General features: G+C 39.2%; 1 protein-coding gene across 1 annotated transcript in view; it reads left to right on the plus strand.

Annotated features, from left to right (window-relative positions):
• Positions 1–22,362, plus strand: part of LOC139116934 (fibropellin-1-like) — a 62,350-nt gene that overhangs the window by 34,779 nt on the left and 5,209 nt on the right. Inside the window, exons 10-23 of the mRNA XM_070679669.1 lie at positions 2,309–2,419; positions 2,775–2,888; positions 4,186–4,299; positions 4,855–4,968; positions 5,238–5,351; positions 6,200–6,310; positions 11,480–11,593; positions 12,656–12,769; positions 14,972–16,491; positions 16,993–17,115; positions 17,659–17,786; positions 19,567–19,774; positions 20,865–21,023; positions 21,563–21,935. Of these exons, the coding sequence (XP_070535770.1) occupies positions 2,309–2,419; positions 2,775–2,888; positions 4,186–4,299; positions 4,855–4,968; positions 5,238–5,351; positions 6,200–6,310; positions 11,480–11,593; positions 12,656–12,769; positions 14,972–16,257 (2,192 nt within the window). The 3' untranslated portion in view covers positions 16,258–16,491; positions 16,993–17,115; positions 17,659–17,786; ... (1 more) ...; positions 20,865–21,023; positions 21,563–21,935. The remainder of the gene's footprint in view (positions 1–2,308; positions 2,420–2,774; positions 2,889–4,185; positions 4,300–4,854; positions 4,969–5,237; positions 5,352–6,199; positions 6,311–11,479; positions 11,594–12,655; positions 12,770–14,971; positions 16,492–16,992; positions 17,116–17,658; positions 17,787–19,566; positions 19,775–20,864; positions 21,024–21,562; positions 21,936–22,362) is intronic.

The following is a 22,362-nucleotide window of genomic DNA, read 5'->3' on the forward strand; positions in this document are numbered from 1 at the left end:
CTTGGTGAACTTTCGTTATTACCTCATAATATTTTTCACCTCTCAACAATCGTAATACATTTACTTCTGTTTCTTTAACCAGAAGTTATTTTCAAAGTAAAGTATGGAGTTTCAATATGGAGCCATTCAATGACGCACTGTTTATCATCAAATATAAAGGGGTTATTGCATGCCCGTTACGTGCCCGTTTTTACGGAAGCTCGATTCTATTATTTGCGAAGGCAGATGTATAATAATTTATTTTATGTTATTATATTTTATTACACCTCGCGTATTATTCAGGTACTGTGATTGGCTGAGCTTTACTCACGTGATATAGAACAAAAAGTGATAGAACATGGCTAAGGTGATATAGCCCTGTCACGTGCGCTGATATAGCCCTGTCGCGTGCAGTGATATAGCCCGCTACCACGTTCTGGAATACCGCGCGTCCTTTCTGCGCGTACCACATCATCGTGTACATTTGCTTGGAATTTTCTGTAAAGCAGTGGGTTTTGAAAAGGTACAAGAAATTAGGTGGACCTGATGTAGAGGACATTTAGTACATTAATGATTAAAAGAGAAAAGCTTTAACAACACTGTCTTTGTTTTCATAGATGTTAATTTAGGTTAACCTTCAACTTTATGTAGCATTACGATCGAGCAACAAATAGAACGCTTCACTGTGGCGAGTCTCGATCGACACTTGACTGCATTCTAAGCAAAGTTTCAAAACAACAGTGTTTGTTCGGTGTAATAAAATTAATAACACACGCTAGCACGGGCAAGATCACGATTTTTTGCCTGCCCTCGGGCTGGTGCTCATGACGGTAATATTGATGATACTCTCGCCTTCGGCTAGGGCATCATCAATATTACCGTCATAAGCACCATCCCTTGGGCGGGCAACAAGTAGTGATCTTGCCCTTGCTGGCGTGTGTTATTATTTAATTATTACACCTCACTCATTCAGCGTGCACTGCCATTGGTTAAACACGACTCACGTGACATGTAAAAGAACGTGATGATGCCCTCTGCGAACTTGATGATGCCCTCTGCATTTGATATTACATGGATGACGTCATTTTACTTACTGCGCATCCTTTCTGTGCAAACAAATTGTCGTTCGCTTGTTGTACTTTGCAGTCGGCAACTTATGGCTGCGAAACGTCATGCAGAGCTGTCACCGGCACAGTTAGATGATATTTTGATGCAAGTAAACAGCAAACGAACGAAAATGGCAACAAGGAATGTAATTTCTGTATTCAACGACTATGCAAGCAACAAATTTGGATACGCCACCGAGGAGATCGGCAAACTTTAGTGGCAACCCTAGACTCGGCACTGACAACATTTTACGCTGAGGTCCGGACTCAGAAGGCGAACTGTACTCGAAGAAGTCTTTGTGTTTTTGTTTCTTTGCATGTTTGCTTGTTAGGTGTAATAAAAATAATAACACATGAGAGCCAGGGCAATATTACGATTTTTTGCCTGCCCTCGGGCTTGTGGTCATGATCGAAATACTGATGATGCCCTTGCCTATGGCTCGGGCATCATCAGTATTTCGATCATGACCACCATCCCTTGGGCAGGCAATAAATCGTGATATTGCCCTCGCTCTCATGTGTTATTATTTAATTATTTTATCTGAGTATCTACCTGTTGATTGCTTGTTGTCTGCAATACATCAGAAAGAATGTCGTTATCCTATATTTAATAAATCAACTGACTGTGTATACCAATGATTCTCTCAAATATATGATAATAAACTAGTCAAAATCTAGTAGTTACCTGCCTCAGATGATCAGTTGGTAAAAATACTGATTGACAGCTATCTAAAATTAAGTCTGTCTAATTTGAAATGGAAGTCAGGGAGCGATCAAATTTTGTACTTACTTAACGAGTAAACACACTCTTTGTAATACCATTTCAAAGTCAATAAAATATCTGTTAATGCTTTAAAACTGGGGAAAGTTTTTAAAATTATTACAAAATGCGTTAACAGTTATTACAAAGTGCGAATTATTACAAAATGCTGATACCCTTGTTACATTTTGCGTAGACAATTTTTTATTACAAAATGCTGATACCCTTGTTACAAAACGCGTAGACTGGTTTATTACAAAATACTGCAGACGTTATTACAAAATGCGTCAGTTATTACAAAATGCTGATACCCCTTATTACATTTTGCGTAAGTTATTACAAAACACGTCAGTATTACAAAATGCCGCAGCACAACGTGGCTAAACACTTGACCGATACTGTTGTACATTAAATTCTCTTACGGATTTGACTGCATGTTTTGTTGTCTTCTCACTCAATATAGATATCAACGAATGTGCAAGTAATCCATGTCAGAATGGTACATGCGTGGATGAAGTCAATAAATACAGCTGCAGCTGTACTGATGGATTCATAGGAACCAATTGTGAAATAGGTATATATTCGTCCCGACAGCACTTGCACATCTTCGTAATTATATATTGTCATGTCCAAATAGCATCACAAACAGCGTCCTACTATAATTAGTGAAAGTAAGGACAAGGTTTAGTGTAATGATGTCGTTTCTTAACTTTGAAGTAGCAATTAATAGGAATAAATATTAAAGTTCGACAGCTTTCGATTGAATTTACACAAAACAGAAAAACTTCTCGAGTAGCTAAGATGACTTCAATTCCTTTCATTTGTTTAAAAATACAAATGATAGTGTAGGGATAGGGTACGCGACAAGTACTCCTGCAATTTGAAATAATGTTACACTGCATGTTTGATACCTTTTTTAATGAACGAAGATGTTGACGAATGTACAAGTAATCCATGTAAGAATGGTGCAACATGCGTAAATGAAGTCAATCAATACAGCTGCACGTGTGCTGATGGCTACAATGGAACCAATTGTGAAACAGGTGAATGTTCATCAATGCATACACCAATGAAATGTCCTTGACTCAAAATTTGATTTCTCAACGAAACGCATTTTAATGCGAGATTTCATTCTAACTTAAAAAATAGAAGGTAAACCAGCGAATAAATCGGTTCGTTTTGCGCGTGGAAGGTCACTTTTAAAGAAACAAAGGTAGCTGTCAGTGACCTTATCATTTTTTGGGTTCTAGGACAGTTACCATCCAGACAAATACCTTCTGGATAATCACAACCAGACATTCTCCCCCCCCCCCTTCCTTGATAATTACCACCAACCATTTACCCCCCGGATATTTACCCCAAATACTATTTATAACGTCAATATTGCTTTGTCGAAAATGATTTCTGATGGGAAATAATGAAAAACAAAGGTTCCCGAACAAACACGAAGACTGCGTGTGCATCTGTTCTAGTACTGCCTCAAGCTGGGTAATTTGATCTTTCACGATGCCTCGCAAGTGTTACTTTACATCCTAAGTTTTACGCTATGCCTAACAGGGAATCGAACCCTGGACGCCCGAACTAAAGACCGTACCTCTACGCCACGCTGAATTGTCTGCGGCTGTAATTAATATAATAACTGAATACTATGAATGACATGAAAATAACAACTATATGGTGTTAACGGACTAAAAAAATTTCTCTTTACGAATCATTTTATTAGCATGACCTAAACCTAACCTTGACTCTAACACTAGGCAACTAATGATATTTGTCTCTTTTTTCCATTTTTGTCATTCTTAGTCAAAACCGAGTTGCATCGAAAGTTAAACACATCTTCAGTTTTATGTTATACGAGTAGAATGTTTGTTAGATGTTTCATAAAATATTTACTAACTCCTTCATCACCAACATATAAAATACACTCCATAAGGCAGTTTGAATCATAGACAGTGTCTATGACATGTCAAAACAAAGTTGAAACTTTTGAAAATAAAGATAATTAATCAGACGTCCTTTCAAATTAATTTTTGAGAGAGGGGTAATTGTCTAGGTGGTAAATGTCTTGTGTGGTAGGTGTCCGAGTGGTAATTGTCCCGTGGTAAATAAATGGTAGATTGCAAATATCCGGGGACTAAATTTCCCGGGGGTAATTGTGCTGTTACCATTTTTTATGGTTTACTCGAAACGCCTATCATGCATTTACTTAACAGACATTTACAAATTTACGTTAATTGATGTAATACAATGTTTAAGTGACTCTGAACTCAGCCATCACCGTTACACATTACAATTATACATTTCACTGCTTGTGTTTGATGTCTTCTTTTATCGATGCAGATATCAATGAATGTACAAGTAATCCATGTCAGAATGGTGCAACATGCGTGGATGAAGTCAATCAATACAGCTGCACGTGTGCAGATGGCTACAACGGAACAAATTGTGAAACAGGTGAATATTCGTCCATGCATAAGCAACCAGACACTATATCTTGATAAAGCCCCTCCGCACGAGAGTTCACTCTGAGTTAAACACGATAGGAACTTATTCGGGAGAACCGGATCTTTGAATTAATTAAATTTCTCAAAAGTGTTAGGTGCCCTATAGCTGAATGTTGCAAAATTACAAATTACTCATAAAAAGAGGTGTATAGCTTAAAAAAAGAGCAGATTAGCTTACATTTGCAGATTAAACTGACATTACTTCACTATCCAATTATCCAAAATTAGTTCCAATCGTGTTATTACAAACTGAAAAAGGAAAGAAGTGATGCAAATGAAATCACTTTGCATTCTGACTGTCAGAAAAACACGAATAAACCTAGATTCTATTTGTGGACCTTCAGATTTTTGTTTCATTTTTTGTCAAGAGGCATATCGTTTAGTTTTTATATGTGTTTCCTAATGTAATACAGTGTTTATGTGAATATGCACTCAAACCGATGCTGTTATATATTTTTCATTAAATATTTTACTACATATTTTGTTATATTCTTTCTCAATGAAGATATTGACGAATGTGCAAGTAATCCATGTCAGAATGGTGCAACATGCGTGGATGAAGTCAATCAGTACAACTGCAGCTGTGCTGCTGGCTACACAGGAACCAATTGTGAAATGGGTAAATATTGGTATATGAATACACCATAGAGGGATCCTTCGATTTCTCAAAATAGCAACCCCACGCGACATTTGATGCTAAATTGCAAATCAAAAACAGAAACGGCGATTAAATAAATTTGTTTCGTATTTTGACAGTTAGAATGAAAGAAACAAACTAAGTAAACTGATGTAGTACAATGTTGAAGTGGCCCTGAACTGAGCAATTACTGTTACACATTACAATTACATATTTCACCACATGTTTTGTTGCATTCTTTCTCAATGTAGAAATAAATGAATGTACAAGTAATCCATGTCAGAATGGTGCAACATGCGTGGATGAAGTCAATCAATACAGCTGCACGTGTGTAGATGGCTACCAAGGAACACACTGTGAATTGGGTGAATATTTATATACAAGTGCACTTTTGTCAAATTGTGTACATCAAAGTACACTATCTATAGCACCACATACCCGAATTGACAAAAGACGAAGGATAACGCTGATAGTGATTATTTCAAGTGTTAAGATTTTCCGACGGACAGTCTTAAACTGAAGAAACTCAAATGCGTGCAGTTTCTTAGTACTTGAAAATCGAAGTAAAGGACTCTATACGTATTATTTAGACCCTTGAGCTTGAAATATGTCTTGGTTCATAAATGATTATACATTCATTTTGGCCTATTTATTTATTTAAATTATTAAGTTCTTGGTTTATTTCACATTTTTTCAATATCCAGATTATATAATATATACGAATTTATGAACACAATTACAAATAGCTTAGATAAAAAGGGAGTAATCTGTTAAGATAAAAAGGCCGACGTTTCGATGACAGTAATTTTCTGAAACTGTACCCAAAATTTGTCCTTATATTACATCGAAAAGGTCTTCATAATTTCACATATTACGTCATTTCCGTTTATACCTTTGAAATTATCAAATAAAAACAAAAATTATGTTAAAAACTGAATACAGATATCTTCAATCAAATATTGATTCATTTAAGATAGTTGTACCCATGCAAGTAATAAGATGATGTTTCGCTATAACTATTAAGATTGATACTGTCGATATAAGTTGCCGGATGTCCGTAGAGAGGCTCCCTCTGTCGGCATTGTTTATACTTAGAACTCTTCAGATATATACAAGTTACAAAGTTGCGTTTGACAGCCATTATTTCTGAAAATTATGTTTTGCCGCTGAAGTTGTGAGAAATAATTTTAATGTTCTTTTTTTATTTGACAAGATGTGTGTTTGAGCAATCCCTGTCAACATGGTGGAAACTGCAGCGCCGCTGCCGGCAATACTTATAGCTGTACCTGTGTGCCTGGTTATGTCGGTGTTAACTGTGAAAACGGTATGAGAAGTACCATTTGCAAGTTTTGCCAAAGTTTTCATACTTCTGAATATAAAACTCTAGCAATTTTTTGAAAACCCGATGTCGACAAAAACTCGAAAAAGCACCATATGTTGATATGGAGTTAGCATAGCCACGTCGAACTCAACTACCAAAAAAGCAAACAGAGAAACAAACAAATAAAACAAGCAGTATTGCTGAAGGCAATGAGTACTTGGGCCGTGATAGAGTAATTTGAGGACAATATATACTACTATTCAAATATGGTCTTGAATTTCCTCCTGTCAATTAGGCATTTGATTAACTGGTTATTAAACGAAGCAATGGCATGACAATGGCAAAATATGTCTAGCAACTTTTGTGGAGTTTGAGGCAGGGGTTCTTTATTTATAGTGGAAATTGCTTAACTCCTTAAATATTCAAATTACAGCAAATTTCTTTTGTTCTCGATGGTAGATGTCTAATATTTAGATGGGCATATTTAGATTTCTACCCTATAGTTATCCCTTTATACCAAAAATCGGACATCCAGCTCTATTGGCTTGCTCAGAATTAGATATGCGCATAATTAATGAGGTACAATATGTGGTGTCATGAGGTGTCCCATCATACCAAATATGAAGGGTGTAGCACTTGTGGTTACTGAGTTGTGGACAAATATATATATTTGAGGTCAAAGGTCATTGAGGTCACGTCACATTTTGTCATAATAATTGTATTGCTAAGTTATTCCTATATACCAAAAATCAGACCTCTAGTTCTATTGGCTCGCTCAAAATAAGATATGCGCATAATTAATGAGGTACAATATATGGTGTCATAAGGTGTCCTATCATACCAAATATGAAGGGTATAGCACTTGTGGTTACTGAGTTGTGGACAAAATATGCATATTTGAGGTCAAAGGTCATTGAGGTCACGTGACTTTTGTCAAACAAATTGTTAACTTATCCCTTTATACCAAAAATCAGACCTCTAGCTCTATTGGCTCCCTCAAAATTAGATATGCGCATAATTAATGGAGTACAATATGTGATGTCATAAGGTGTCCCATCATACCAAATATGAAAGGTTTAGCACTTGTGGTTACTGAGTTATGGACAATAATGTATATTTGAGGTCAAAGGTCACCAAGGTCACATGATATTTTGTCAAAATGTCTGAGATATCTGCGTGAACCGATGGACTCACTGATGGACTCACGGACGGATATGACCCAATCTATAAGCCCCCTGACTTTATCCAGTGGGACAAAAAACTGTGTCACTGCATGCTTTAGGCAATATGAATACGATGAGAAACTAAATTTTTATTTTTCTTGGCCTTATACATGGAGTCTATGGAGAACTGCCTTATACATGGGAGTCTATGGAGGTGTAAACTAAAAAGTCCTCTAACACGGCCAAATTCGATCGCATTGTGAAACAAATCAACGTGCATCTGTATGGGGATGGGTACTATTCTTGTGCAAAGTTTGAAAGAAATTGACCAGGGCATGTCTGAGATATCTGCGTTCACGAACGGACGGACGGACGGACTGACATGACCAAACCTATAACTCCCCCAGGACTTCGTCCGTGGGCACTAAAAACAACGCAACAGTTATTACAGCTACACCGGCGGTAGGTTCATATCCAGAGCCCCGTACGGTCTGCCGCCGTCGCTTGAAAACAATCTCATAAACCTGGCCATATGGGCAACTGTGTATGGGCAGCTGGATGCTTGACTTCCCGGAGAAGGCGAGCTGTCACGTTCAAGCTCAGGATTATTTGTCGATCAAATTTCAGTAAATTTACCTTACCTAGATGAAATTTTGTCTATAGGCTGAAATTTCGCCGAAGTTTGACAAAATTGCATCGATTTTTCAGGTTCATATCCGACATTTTTGAGTTTTGAGTGCAGACAGAAATAAGTTTGAGGCAACATGGCTGCGACCCCATGTTGACCCCTAGCCCTGCGTACGATGCTATGTGCTACAGCTAACACACAGCATCGTACGCAGGGCTAGCGAGAGAGTTGCCGACATCGACGGTTATTTACGAGAAGTGAATAAAAGACTGTCATTTTGGAAGCGATCGAGTAGCTGAGGTAGGCTGGGATACGACTTGGGCCCAAGAACGCTGAATTTCGGCAGTAATTTGGCTTTTTACGTCAAGTCCCAAATGGATTTGAAGTCACCGACCCTACGTACGGGTCTTTGCAGGGCTGTGGTGAGCGGGGCGATTAGCTGTAGCGGAACACACAGCATCGTTGGCAGGGCTAGTTGACCCCAAGTGAAAATGTGTTCGCGATCAAATCTTCCTATATTTTTTCAGAATTTTCGACAAAATCATTGCTTCTTAAATCTTTTGTAAAATATAAAATACTAAAATAAAAATGCGATGTGCCTTGTCTCCAGATTTCTAAAATATCGTTCGTTGACCGTTCGACGGAATACTCATTTCGCAAACTTGTGACGCAGTTGAAATTCAATACTGACCGCCAAATAATCTTAATGAGACGAGATCATTCTAGACATCCTCCAAATTATCCACCATTCGCGTTAGTGTTCAGCTCGCTTAGGGACTGGTCAGTTTCTTCGGCCTGGGGGGGGGGCGGTGGATTATTTTTTGCCGACGTCAAAAGTGGCTGACCCCCCCTATTCCAAATTTTGAAAACAGGGTGACCCCCCTATTCCAAATTTCGAAACAGGGTGACCCCCCCCCTCCGGGCGCGACATAGGTAAAATAAAGGTGGACATAACGTCATATATATATATATATATATATATATATATATATATATATATATATATATATATATATATATATATATGTATTATATTTTACATTTTACATACGTATATTTATATTTTAAATAGTCATTCTATGTTTTAATGAAATTGTTGACATGTCAGTTGTAAGATAGGACTTTCAAAGTGTCAATCTTAAAGTTTGAATACAGTACATTTTGAATGAGCTGTATTTTGAATGAGCTGTGAATGTATTTCACACTTTCTATGCTTAACCAGATGTCCTGAACTGTTGTACAGAAATGGATGTCAATCATTAATATCAAAGAGGAAAAAGCAGTGAATCAAAAACTTTGATGGGTGTTAAGACTTGCCAACCATCTAATTAAATTTCCTGAGGAGCCATAGAGAGCTTTTTTAGCCAAATCTGATGTGTACAGTGTCTGAGAGGATCTTTTCTTGTAACATTGAAACCATAAAAGCACAGCTAATAATGACAAAAACTGCCTTTTTTAACTGTTATTTTGTTCATAAAAAAGCATCTTTCTACAGAAAACCTGTGAAACAAAGGAAAATAATTGCATCAATGAGAAGGAAAGATATCTTGTCATTTTTCTATCTCTAAAATAAGTCACTGTATCAAATATATATTGTGAAATATTTGTGCAAGTTGCTTTCTCATACTGAATTCTCATAGAGAGAACAGAATTTGTCATCCTTTTCATATGAAATGCAGATTTCATAATGGTACACTTTCACTTAAAAACATCAAGATATCTCTGATTTATTCAAGTATGGCGCCCGAAGGGCGCGCCGAAAAATATGAAACATCCTCATATCTCTGATATATATGCCTGGTATATTAAAGTCATGCACCTGAAGGGCATGCTGAAAAATGTCTGATATATTAAAGTAATGCGCTTGAAGAGCACGCTGAAAAATATTGAACATACAGATATCTCTGATGTATGTATGCTTGATATGTTAAAGTTGGGCGTGCTGAAAAATATGACTGATTATTAAAGTTACGCGCCCGAAGGGCGCGCCGAAAAATTCAACTGAATGATGAAATTTGTGGCTGACACTAGCATTTTAGGCAATGATGAGCCTGTGTCAAAATTCAAAAACACACTGACCCCCCCTATTGGGCATTTCAAAAACATGGTGACCCCCCCATCACCAAAGTCAAAAACAGGGTGACCCCCCCCCATGAATCCACCGGCCCCCCCAGGCTGAAGAAACTGACCAGTCCCTTAGAGTATCATATCATTCTTCGGCCTTCGTTTAGATCGACCCTAATCTCTCCCATTTAGGAAATAAATACACAGGCTACCTTGACAAAACTTCGTTCACCATCGAGGACCAAACGCACTACAAATCTGTCTTGACGTCATCATCTCCTTACATGGTAATCGGCATACCGTATTTTTAGCAAAGGAGACACAGAATGCGTCGGAGTATTCAGTTTCAAAACGTACTACATTGTGTGATGTTGTCAAAAAAAGGTAATGTTGCTGCAGTGGTATAAATTACAAAACACAAAAGTTCAAACCAGTTTATTTTGGACTGGCTTTACCCAACATTTCATATTGTTTTCTATGCCAGATTTGACCACGTGCTTACTGGCGACCCCTTTACATGCAAATTTTGTGTCAAATGGTGTGTTCTCCTGGAAAAACAAACGTACGATTTCTAAATGAAGGAGGCGAAATTTGCCCTCAAAACTCGAAACCACCCCTTATGGGTGTACCTAGCTATTTTGAACGAGCTTCTCGAATCTGCAGCTCTATTCGAAATGATGGTCTGGTTTTCTCAGCTCAAGGATAAGTGTTCTCTATCGCTGTGGGCATTACTATTCTCAACTGGGGTACAGTTTCCAGTCGTAATGTTTTTCATTGTGTACGGGATATAAAACCTTTCCTTTTCACGCTGCCACTTTGATTAACACTAGTCCACATCTTGTCAGTGATTAAACATGTTTCAAGTTTAAATGTTAAAGTCTGGTCTCGAGCCCTCCTGTTCGACCAAACTGAAATTACCCCTCCCACTTTGGCTCGTCCAGTGGGTGTAGCAAGGGTCGTGCCATCGTCTATGAAACGGAGGGTGCATTAATTGTTGCATTTCGATGCATATTTTGATTATATTCAGAAGATTTTGTGGCAAAAACTCAGATAGAGAAGCATTAATATTCACATCTCACTTATTCAAGACAGGCTGAGAGCAGCACTTCCATTCAGTTAACATCATTACGCCATTTATTATGCCAAGAAAGATGAAGCCAAGACATTTTGCCCTCCCTGGTCTCAGCCAGAAATGGTTATACCTTATAGTTTTTTCCCACGGAATGAAAACAAATGTACTTGGGCTGAGGCCCAAATAAAACAAACAATTCATGTTCTTAACTCCACCTTGAAACCTCTCTAAACTTTCGCTTTCAGACACCAACGAATGCGAGAGTGATCCATGTCAGAATGGTGGTACCTGCCAGGATTTGATTAACATGTACAACTGTAGCTGCCCTGATGGTGTCACTGGCGATAACTGTGAAAACGGTCAGTCGGTCTCTAGACATGCATAAATACACTATTTTTTCAATATTTTTTTCAGCGTCTGAATTCGGAATACTAGAGAGTTATGAATTGTGTGTGTTTTGAACGCAAGACCATTGAAAGATTACATAATTACTCTCTTAGTTAGGAATTCTTTCCCCATACCACTGCTCAACTGGCATGAACTGAATACGTGCATGCCTCCCATCGCGATATCGTTACCTGTATTATTTACTTGCCATGAAGGCAACAGCATACCCCGAGTGACTGTAAGTCAACCCCATGAATAGACTGCTTTAGCTTCCGGAAACAGTCTGTTTTAGGGTGAATCAAAGGCCTGAGGGGTTAAGGAGGCGTGCTGTTGCCCTCATGGCCGGTCAGTATGTGTTTTAAAACCCACCTCATCCGCAGTCATGCATAAGAACGTACCATTAACAAAACTTGTAGCATATAATATGAACGGAAGTTTTTTTCCGCGACAGCGCCGCAATACTTCAGTAAAACGTTCAATGCACCTTTGATTATAGTCTTGGTCGATTTCGAGTCCTTGTTGCAATTCTGAGTATTGAATTCTTCTTCAGAAAGTAGGATAAACAGAGAAATTTCTCGACTATCACCCGGCCGCAGACGACACATTTGTTTACTTTCTCGTTCGCACTTGCGCAAATATCGTTTTTGAAGTTACTGGGCATCAGTTGTCGGAACTGATGCCTGGCAGGCAACAGCTCCAACAAATGATGCCTGATAACCACGTTTACGTGGATCAGCAAAAAAAGGACGCATCCCACTTGACTATCATTTGACGAATCAGAACACAAACTACGGATGAGGTGTGTTTTAATTCGGGCTAATGTACTCAGTAGAAATGTAAATCACTGTTCACAAGAAACCTTATATCAAGGCGATGCTCATTTATGTGAATATCGTACAAAATCAACATCGCATCGCATTCAGTACTCTCAAGATTCAAATAACACAATCGCAAACCAACATGCCAGTTTTTTGGTACTATTCTTGCATTTGGTCTCACGTTTTTGAAAATCAGCAGTATTTTATCTGTTTCAGATGTCGACGAATGCAAAGAAAACCCCTGTGAAAACAATGCCACTTGTACCAACATACACAATGGATATTTCTGTAACTGTACTGCCGGTTTTGAAGGGGAGAACTGTGATATTGGTAAGTGCTCTGAAGCCTATGAATGTCACGGTGAAAAACGCACTTGTCGAACTTGGCGATTCTACAACATAAAAATAACTATATAAAGTAGCGGTTTTACTATCTATGCAATACCATGATACCATTTTTGTCCTTCACAAGAGTATGTATTATCGCGTTTCTAAGGTGTAATAGCAGATCTTTTAGCTGCAAAGAATGCAAAACATCTCAGTGTTCATGACTATTACTGTTTTACTAAAGTTCATTACATTAAGATTGAAATCCACCTCGCGAACAGATATTCGGGCTCTCAAATTGTTTCAATACTTTTCTGGTATACCGCTTCTGGAGGCTTATTTTGAAGCTCTCAGTAAGACAAATTTATAACATCTTAGTTATTATAAAGTCGAAATGTGATATTTCTCCATACAGTTAACAAAGAAATGGCAGCCATTTTGAATTTCAAATGTCCTTAAATGACAGGTAATTTGTTTTCCTAGTTCCAATCTAACGGTGACCCCTGATTTCCATTCTTTGTTTGGAAAGTGCATGGTTTAATTATTATTGAGGAGAATTTTAGCAAAGGTTTGACTCACCTTCGGACGCATACAACTTTAAAACATTGTAATGTTATGCAAAATGCAAAGCGTCGATCAAGTGCAGCATACGATGTATGTACTATTTCGGCGTACAGGATGGCCTCATTAACAGAAGGCGAGCTTTCTTTACCAGGCTCGCAAGCTGAGGGCGGGAGAGGGTGTACTGCCATGGAAAGGGTATATACATTTGTGCCGATTCCCTCCCCTTTTTCGCCTCGTGTAAACTTTGGACTGAGAAAAGGTTAATATGCTGACGTTTGACCACTAATTTGTCGAAGCAGGATTTTGGCCCATTGTTTTGATGAATATGTCGAGTTTTGGTGCCAGCATTAGAACCAAAATATAGACTTGTGACCCCAGACTGAACGGTAAATAGAGTTTGTATTTCTGAATTCGAATTGTCATAATCTCCTGACATGGTGACGTTTGCAACTAGGTAGAAGGGTATTAATAATTTATCCACTAAAATTAAGAAATCATGAATAATGGTATTTGTAGTAAAACTATATTCATTTTATACCATTGCAAACGTTGTCGCCATGGTGACATCGCCTGCGTGAAAGTTTCAATATACGGGCATAAAAGAGTGGCACTCAGCCAGCCACATGGAAGACATTCCACTTGCCACTTTGACCAGTTCACTCCATATATGCACTCCTCATTGCTTGTGATGATGATGATGATGATGATGATGATGATTACTCTTACGCTGTATTGAAGGTAGTGCTAGTGTGTGCTTTTTTGATAAACCCACCTGCATTTTGCTAAACACAGGTCCCCCTTTATCACTGAGAATAAGAAGACTTTGATGTAGTGTATTTAGTACCGGCTTTTCAGAGTGTTCTTCCGGTTCAAAGCAACCTGACTCAATATTTTAAAATTGCATTTGAGTTTTTATGTCATCAGTCCAGTTTGTATTCGAAATATCGTAAAATTTGTGTCGTGCCTTAAAACATGACAGCTACGTCTTATTTTGGACGAGATGAAAAAAAAAATGAAGAAATTTTCAAATGTGATCTTGGTTGGTGAGACTAAGTGCCGGCATATATGTCTTAAAATAGGCTCAATGCCAAGGTTATATCGAGCCTAGGGCAACTGAACATTTCCCGGTATTAGATTGTCATTGATTAGTCGTCAAATTCGATTTACCCAATGCTTTAGTGTGTATGTATGTAAGGCACTTTTAAGGCGGAGTGATGACGCGCCACTGCTGAGATAGCCGCTTTCATGAACCTACTGTGCGGAGGCCAAAAAGGTAACTTTTCGGTTCCAAAAGAGCAAAATGATAACATAACAAAATACAAAAACAGACAAAAACGACGTTGTACCTAGGATGTTCTATAGATAAGTATAGATCTTGGAATATTCTAATCAGCAGCCGTGTTTTACTCGCAGGCAATGCAAAAGGATTAACTGTCATCAGAAAACCCTACAAGTGCATGTGTACTGAAGGAGTATGTAAATCCTCAAACGTGATGCGCAATGGCTTATCATGTACAGTTCCTGTTAAATTTTATGAAATTAAAACTTTAAATGACTGGAAATTTCGATTGAAGGGCTTTGTGAGAAGCTACAAAATTCTAAAAAGAAACTATTTCTTTTCGCTTCCTTTGGTATCATTTAGATATCGATGACTGTTCTACTGAGCCGTGTGAAAATGGCGGTGTATGCATTGACGGTGTAAACGATTACATGTGTAATTGCTCTACGGGATACAGCGGTGAACGCTGCGAGATAAAACCCTCGACACCATTTCCAACAGAAGTACCGACTGTAGACAATGCAACTCAGTCTATGAACGAGTCCAAAAGCGTAACAGCAACCCTATATGATAACATAACGACTATAGCGCAGATGACACAGGTGTTAACTAGTTTAGCGACGACGGAACTACAGTCTGGAGGGCAAACATCTTCCCCTGTAACACAACGATCATCTCAGGAGCCATCTACTCAAATGAACCCAACATCGATGCAACTGACAGAAACGCTGTCTTCGATGCCACCATCACCACAGCCCACATCGATGCCATCATCACCACAGCCAACACCGATACAACCATCACCACAGCCTACATCGATGCCACCATCACCACAGCCAACATCGATGCCACCATCACCACAGCCTACATCGATGCCACCATCACAGTCAACATCGATGGCACCATCACCACAGCCAACATCGATGCCATCATCACCACAGCCAACATCGATGCCACCATCACTACAGCCGCCACATCAATGCCATCGTCACCACAGCCAACATCGATGCCACCATCACCACAGCCAACATCGATGCCACCATCACCACAGCCAACATCGATGCCACCATCACCACAGCCAACATCGATGCCACCATCACCACAGCCAACATCGATGCCACCATCACCACAGCCAACATCGATGCCACCATCACCACAGCCAACATCGATGCCACCATCACCACAGCCAACATCGATGCCACCATCACCACAGCCAACATCGATGCCATCATCACCACAGCCAACATCGATGCCATCGTCACTACAGCCAACATCAATGCCATCGTCACCACAGCCAACATCGATGCCACCATCACCACAGCCAACATCGATGCCACAATCACCACAGCAGACATCGATGCCACCATCACCACAGCCAACATCGATGCCACCATCACCACAGCCAACATCGATGCCACCATCACCACAGCCTACATCGATGCCACCATCACCACAGCCAACATCGATGCCACCATCACCACAGCCAACATCGATGCAACCATCACCACAGCCTACATCGATGCCACCATCTCCACAGCCCACAACGATGCCACCATCACCACAGCCAACATCGATGCCACCATCACCACAGCCAACATCGATGCAACCTTCACCTCCACCTTCATCAGAGCAGGCATCAACAGAGCTAACGTCATCATCACCATCATCGGCTCAGCCAACAACCGTTCAAGCTACTACAGAAATGTCGTCAACACCAGCATCGTCAGAACAACCAACAACGCAACCAACACCGGAAGAATCATCTGAACAGACTTCGCCACAACCAACAACGAGGGAAGAAACATCACCTCAACAAACGTCAGGACAACCAACGCAAAGAGTATCGACAGAAGTGCCAATGATAACGACCAGAAGCCCTGAAGGTAAGTTGTAATATCTAATCAGTGCAATTGCTGTAATAATAGAAATGCCTTTACCAAGGGGACTATATCACCCTTCAGCATTGGTCATCGGAACAAGATATCAGCCGCACCGAGCCAATTTCAAAAAAAATTCCCCGGTCTTTTACATAAGCAAACTACAAACATTACATGCAAGATCTGAACTAGTATCCAACATGGTCATCATCTCCAATCGATCAAAAATATCGACTTCCAGGAGTACGACGACAGTGGGGCTAAATTAATGTGTAAATGGAGAACAAGTGCATGAGCTCGATCTCGCTGTGAATGGTGTGCAGTAATTACTCAGCGTTTATCATTCCATAGATACCATGGAAAGCCAGGGTGCGCTAGCGTGCTTGTGTGTGTCTGTGCGCTCGTGCTTCGTTTATGACACGATTTCACCCGATAAAATTCACAAATATCCCGGAACACTAACTGAGCTCTCCGTACATGCATCCTACTTCTTTGTGTTTTCTCCAGGACAATCTGGTACATGTAGCCCTAATGCGTGTGATGTCGACACAGAGAATTGTGTAGAAAGGGGGAATAAGTATCACTGCCTTTGCAAAGCTAACACGCGCAGAATCGTCAACAAGTGTGTTCGTAAGTATACATTTTCTACTTTTGTATTCAATACATTTCTATACTCATGGAAAAGTAGAACAGACTACCTATTCTCAAAAGTATGCGAATAGTTGTATTTCTGCGGTAGTTCTGCATAAGTTATCATTCCCCCCCCAAAAAAAAATAAAAATTTTTTTAAAACATATCTTCATTGACATGGAGCAACAAAATGCTTTGTTATCAATGCCAGAAAACTATTAACTTGTCGGTGTTTTATTGGTTTTATTGTGACATCCTGGTTACAACTGATGCGTGTACGCGCACACATTATACATACATACATACATACATACATACATGCATGCATGCATGCATGCATGCATGCATGCATGCATGCATGCATGCATGCATGCATACATACATACATACATACATACATACATACATACATACATACATACATACATACATACATACATACATACATACATACATACATACATACATACATACATACATACATACATACATACATACATAGAGCAATCTAAACTTGACAGTATCTCTCCATACTCTCCTCAGCAACGGTATCCTTCCAGGTCACTCTCACGGTAAGTGAGATAGACGGAGAGACAGCCGAGTTCAATGATGCCCTCAACGACGCCGAAAGCGACGAATTCACGTCACTGGCAGAGCTGGTCGTGAGCGCGGTGAGTGGTAACAGTGAGTTGTGAAGATCAGATAATGATACGTATTCAAACACGCGTTGTGTCTGATAGAACAAAGTGTCGGGCGGGGGGGGGGGGGGTGGGGGGGTGGGGGGGGGCGTGCAGGTGGCCAAGGCTCCACCAACTTTGTTTTGCGCATACTTTTATTTGCGTCTTTTACTTAAAACAAGGTGCATATCGCGTGCAGTGCTGTCAACATTCCAGTGTCAGGGTAAAAGTGTTTTCATTAAGGTAGTTCGTGCATCGAAAATGAAAACGAACTTTCAATCATTCTTTTCAAAATTAATCAAAATTAATAAAGTACTCGGGGTCACCTCGCAAATTGTGGCGCTAGAGAAACAAATTGACCACTATTAACCTGTATTTGAAATGTAAAAAATGGCCGCCATTTTTTGTTATCTAAGGGGGGGGGGGGATAAAATTCCTTATCTTTACAAAACTAAGCCGATGAAAACTTTTTTACTCTATAAACTCCAAAATGCGCCCCACAAGTGGTTGGCCAAAAGAATATTGTAAAAAATTGAGAGTTCATATATTTGTCCACTTGGTGCTCTTTCTATATATACCTTATTGCTCTCCAACACATGCACAGATATAATGAAATAGCTGGCGTAATATATTCTTTCCAGATAAGTGGTACTTGAAAATTTTTGTAGACTAGGTTAGAGAGTATTTAGAATTGCCTGCCCTTAGCATTATTCGGTTGTTCCGATTCCCGGCTCACGTCAATGTGCGCCTAATTTGCTGCGCGCGAAATACCACGCTTCAAAATAATGTCGCGCACACGCTCGCTCATGTGTCCGAAAACCACGGCGGGTGGCGCAGGCCGGTGAAGCGGGGGACTTTGTTGCGTCGAAGGGTAAGACTGGGTGGAGGAAAAAAATTCAGTGCGAGGGTAGTTACAACAACTGTTATTGTCCCATGTAATTTTTAAATATATGTAATAATTGCATATTGATGTGTAAAAGATCCAGTCACATTAAATAGGTCGGTATCAACGTTAAGGAATAACGTCGTCATCCTCTTTTGCAATCAGTTTTGACTTTTGTCAGAAAGAGAGGGAGGGAGGGAGGGAGGGAGAGAGAGAGAGAGAGAGAGAGAGAGAGAGAGAGAGAGAGAGAGAGAGAGAGAGAGAGAGAGAGAGAGAGAGAGAGAGAGAGAGAGAGAGATGTGGGTATGGCATGAAGCTTTAGTCATTACTCATAGTGCAAATCTTTGATCTGGGATTTAATGACTTTGAAAGATCTACATCATCCATGCCTGATAGTTTATCCTCTACACTCTCTGCAAAAGTTCTTTAATAAATCAAGTTGTTATGCAATCAAATTTGCAATTTTTTGCATGTCTTCCACTACAAGGACTCACCGCCACCAATGCTAAATATAACAGTGTCTGCAAAGTCATCATCTGTCTGGGTCTTATCTGGCAAGACTCAGTGTCTTGAAGGAAAATATTAAATGCAAGTTGACTAAATATTCTATATGATTGTAAGGAATTCCCTGTCTCATAAACGTAATGCTTTGTCTGAACCCATCATTCGCTTGTGTCGCCTTGGCTACATTATATATATATATATATATATATATATATATATATATATATATATATATATATATATATATATATATATATATATATATATATATATATATTACAAAAACCTTCCATTGAACGTTCTTTAGATATGACATTTCCTATGGACTAATTAACCGTAAAATCTGTGATGTCATTTGTAGACCGTCTTTCCGACATTTTTTTCCAGATTGACCTAGTTCTTCAAGGTGTTAAGGGTTACATTAAAACCGACGTTGTAAGCTTCAGTAGCGGCAGTGTAAACGCACAGACCGTCAGCGCCTTCACGAACACGTCAGACGTTACATCCGATGGATTACAAACTTACTTTGAAGGAGTAGCAGAGAATCGCTCAAATATCATCTCGACTTTAAAACTTGAATCTATAGATGTCAAAGGTAAGATTAAGATTGTTCCGCTTGCCACAATTTCTGTTCTTCCAGCCACCTTATCTCCAAGGAAATTTTTGAATACCTTGTTTAACAATTCTAGTACATAATCAATATCATTGCTGGCCAGCTGTTTGATTCAAAAGGAACACAATCACCGAATCACTGCCTTTCTTGATATTGCATCACTTTTTTTCATGTCCATCCATGAACAAAGTTTCTGGTCTGACGTCTTCTCTCAGATGGCCTAGACTTACAAAATACGGTTACAATCTGACTCTAAACGGCGAACTTTTGCGTCATCATCACCAACGGAGAGTATTAAGCAACCCTAAAGACCGAACGTCGGATGGTACCCTCGACTGTGAATGAATGGGTATTCAAAAATACTCGGCGAATCCGAATGGACGTGCCTTGCCCGGCATCTCTTGGCCGAACCACATATTTTAACCATACCTTGCTCCCTCGCCTTTTTGATTCTCTATAACTTAAATGAGTATAAAAGTATCGAAAACTGGTTTGACATTGTTGTCGGATAGAATTCAGTATCGTCCAGATCCAGGCGACTTTTTCACTTCGTCAGCAAGACTAGTGTTTAAATCACGATTTGCCAGTATGCTGGTAATCACGCTTTCCAGCGTCTAAGATCATAAATTTGACAGATTCTCGTTGATATTCCTTATATTTGAGTATCGTTATTCCCATATTTCACATTGACCGTACCATTTCGTTTTGCGATACATATGTTACGGATTTCAGCTACAATAAGCAGCATGATCGTCGCTCCACATTTTGGAGTGAGTAGAAAAAGTTTGAAATTGTTCTTTAACAGTCTAATAAAATGTCAAGGTCACTAAAATGCCACATGTACTCCAATTCTACGACAACTGCAAAATAATCAGACGGCTACAATATTTTGGGCGGATTTTTAGCTCGATCAAAACGTATTGTCCCGCTGTATTTTCAGTAAGGTGTCTTTGACCACGTAGTCGCCCATAATGAAAAGCGCAGCCTATAGAGTTTAGCCAACACGGTGATTATTTGTTTGTCGTTTATTGTCAATGAAGACATTTCACTCGAAATTACTTTGTAATTTCAGAATTCGAAGACTCGGTTTGTAAATTGCCTGGGAGCCACGACTGCCACGAGTACGCCAATTGCATCGACAAAGACGATGGTTCTTTTACCTGTAGGTGTAAGAGTGATTATCAGGACGATTCGGAAGAACCAAGCGACAGACCAGGAAGGCTCTGTTCAGGTAAGGCCGAAATATGACTGTACTGGTGCAAACGTTTGTAAGTGTCTTGAATTTTTTTTCTCATTTGCATATTCTATTCTGAGAGAAGGAATCGAGGGTTGACACGTAACTCGACGAACTATACTAGTATGTTACAAACATACATACATACATACATACATACATACATATATACATACATACATACATACATACATACATACATACATACATACATACGTACGTACGTGCGTGCGTGCGTGCTGCATGCATGCATACATACATACATACATACATACATACATACATACATACATACATACATACATACATACATACATACATACATACATGCACGCATGCATGTACATATGTACATACATACATGTATGCATGCGTGTTTGCAGTGTATGTATGTATGTACACATGCTTGCATGCATGTATTCGTACGTACGTGCATACATACATACATACACTCGCACAAACTAAACGGGTTATGAATTGGAATCCGCACCCTTTCAAAGGAATATTAAAACATTGTGAATTTCCTATCTTTGCAGAAACCTCTTCGAAACACTTTTTGATAATTGCCATCGGAGCCGGCATTTTATCGGGACTGCTGTTGATCGGATTTATAGTATTTATTGTGCATTGCTGTCACTTGTACAGAACTGTTGACAAACCACCAAAGTTCCGGTCATGGACGACTTTCCGCCAGCAGTTCATCCTCTGATTGACCCCGTTACTGGAATCGATAGAAGGCCGGGCAACGATAACTATGGCTTCGGTAATGGTAAATATAACGACCCTGAAATCGGAAACGATTTCGAACTCGACCTTCGCACATCGGCTGCCACGTCACATGTTGACGAAAAACTCGAAGACGACAAAATGGATTCACTGAAACGACACTTGACGAATATTTCAACTGGGGTATGTGTTTGTTCGATGCGCAATATTCCTTCGGTTACATTCTATAAAATATCAATTTACAACACACATATTAGAGGCGAGTCACATTCCAGACAACTTTGGCGATATGGAGAGAACAATGAAGATTTATATTTGCTTGAATAATATTATCGATATTTAAATACATTAAAACGTTCGGATGACAAAAAACACAGTGAAAAGAATAGCTTCCCAAAGCAAAAGTGGGTAAGCAAACACTTTACGAATTCGAGTTGTAACTAAATCGAGTGTATACTCCTTTTGTATTTATCAACATAAGTAATTTTGCATTTAATGGTGGTTTGATGGATTGAGCACTGTAAAATAGAGAAAGCATATTTTAAAATTTGGCCACATTCAGCGCTCGGGGCCCTTGAAAGTGAAAGACTTAAACTTTTGCTCAAACTTT

The sequence above is a fragment of the Ptychodera flava genome, chromosome 18 (genome assembly GCF_041260155.1).
Source record: "Ptychodera flava strain L36383 chromosome 18, AS_Pfla_20210202, whole genome shotgun sequence".
NCBI classification, from domain to species: domain Eukaryota; kingdom Metazoa; phylum Hemichordata; class Enteropneusta; family Ptychoderidae; genus Ptychodera; species Ptychodera flava.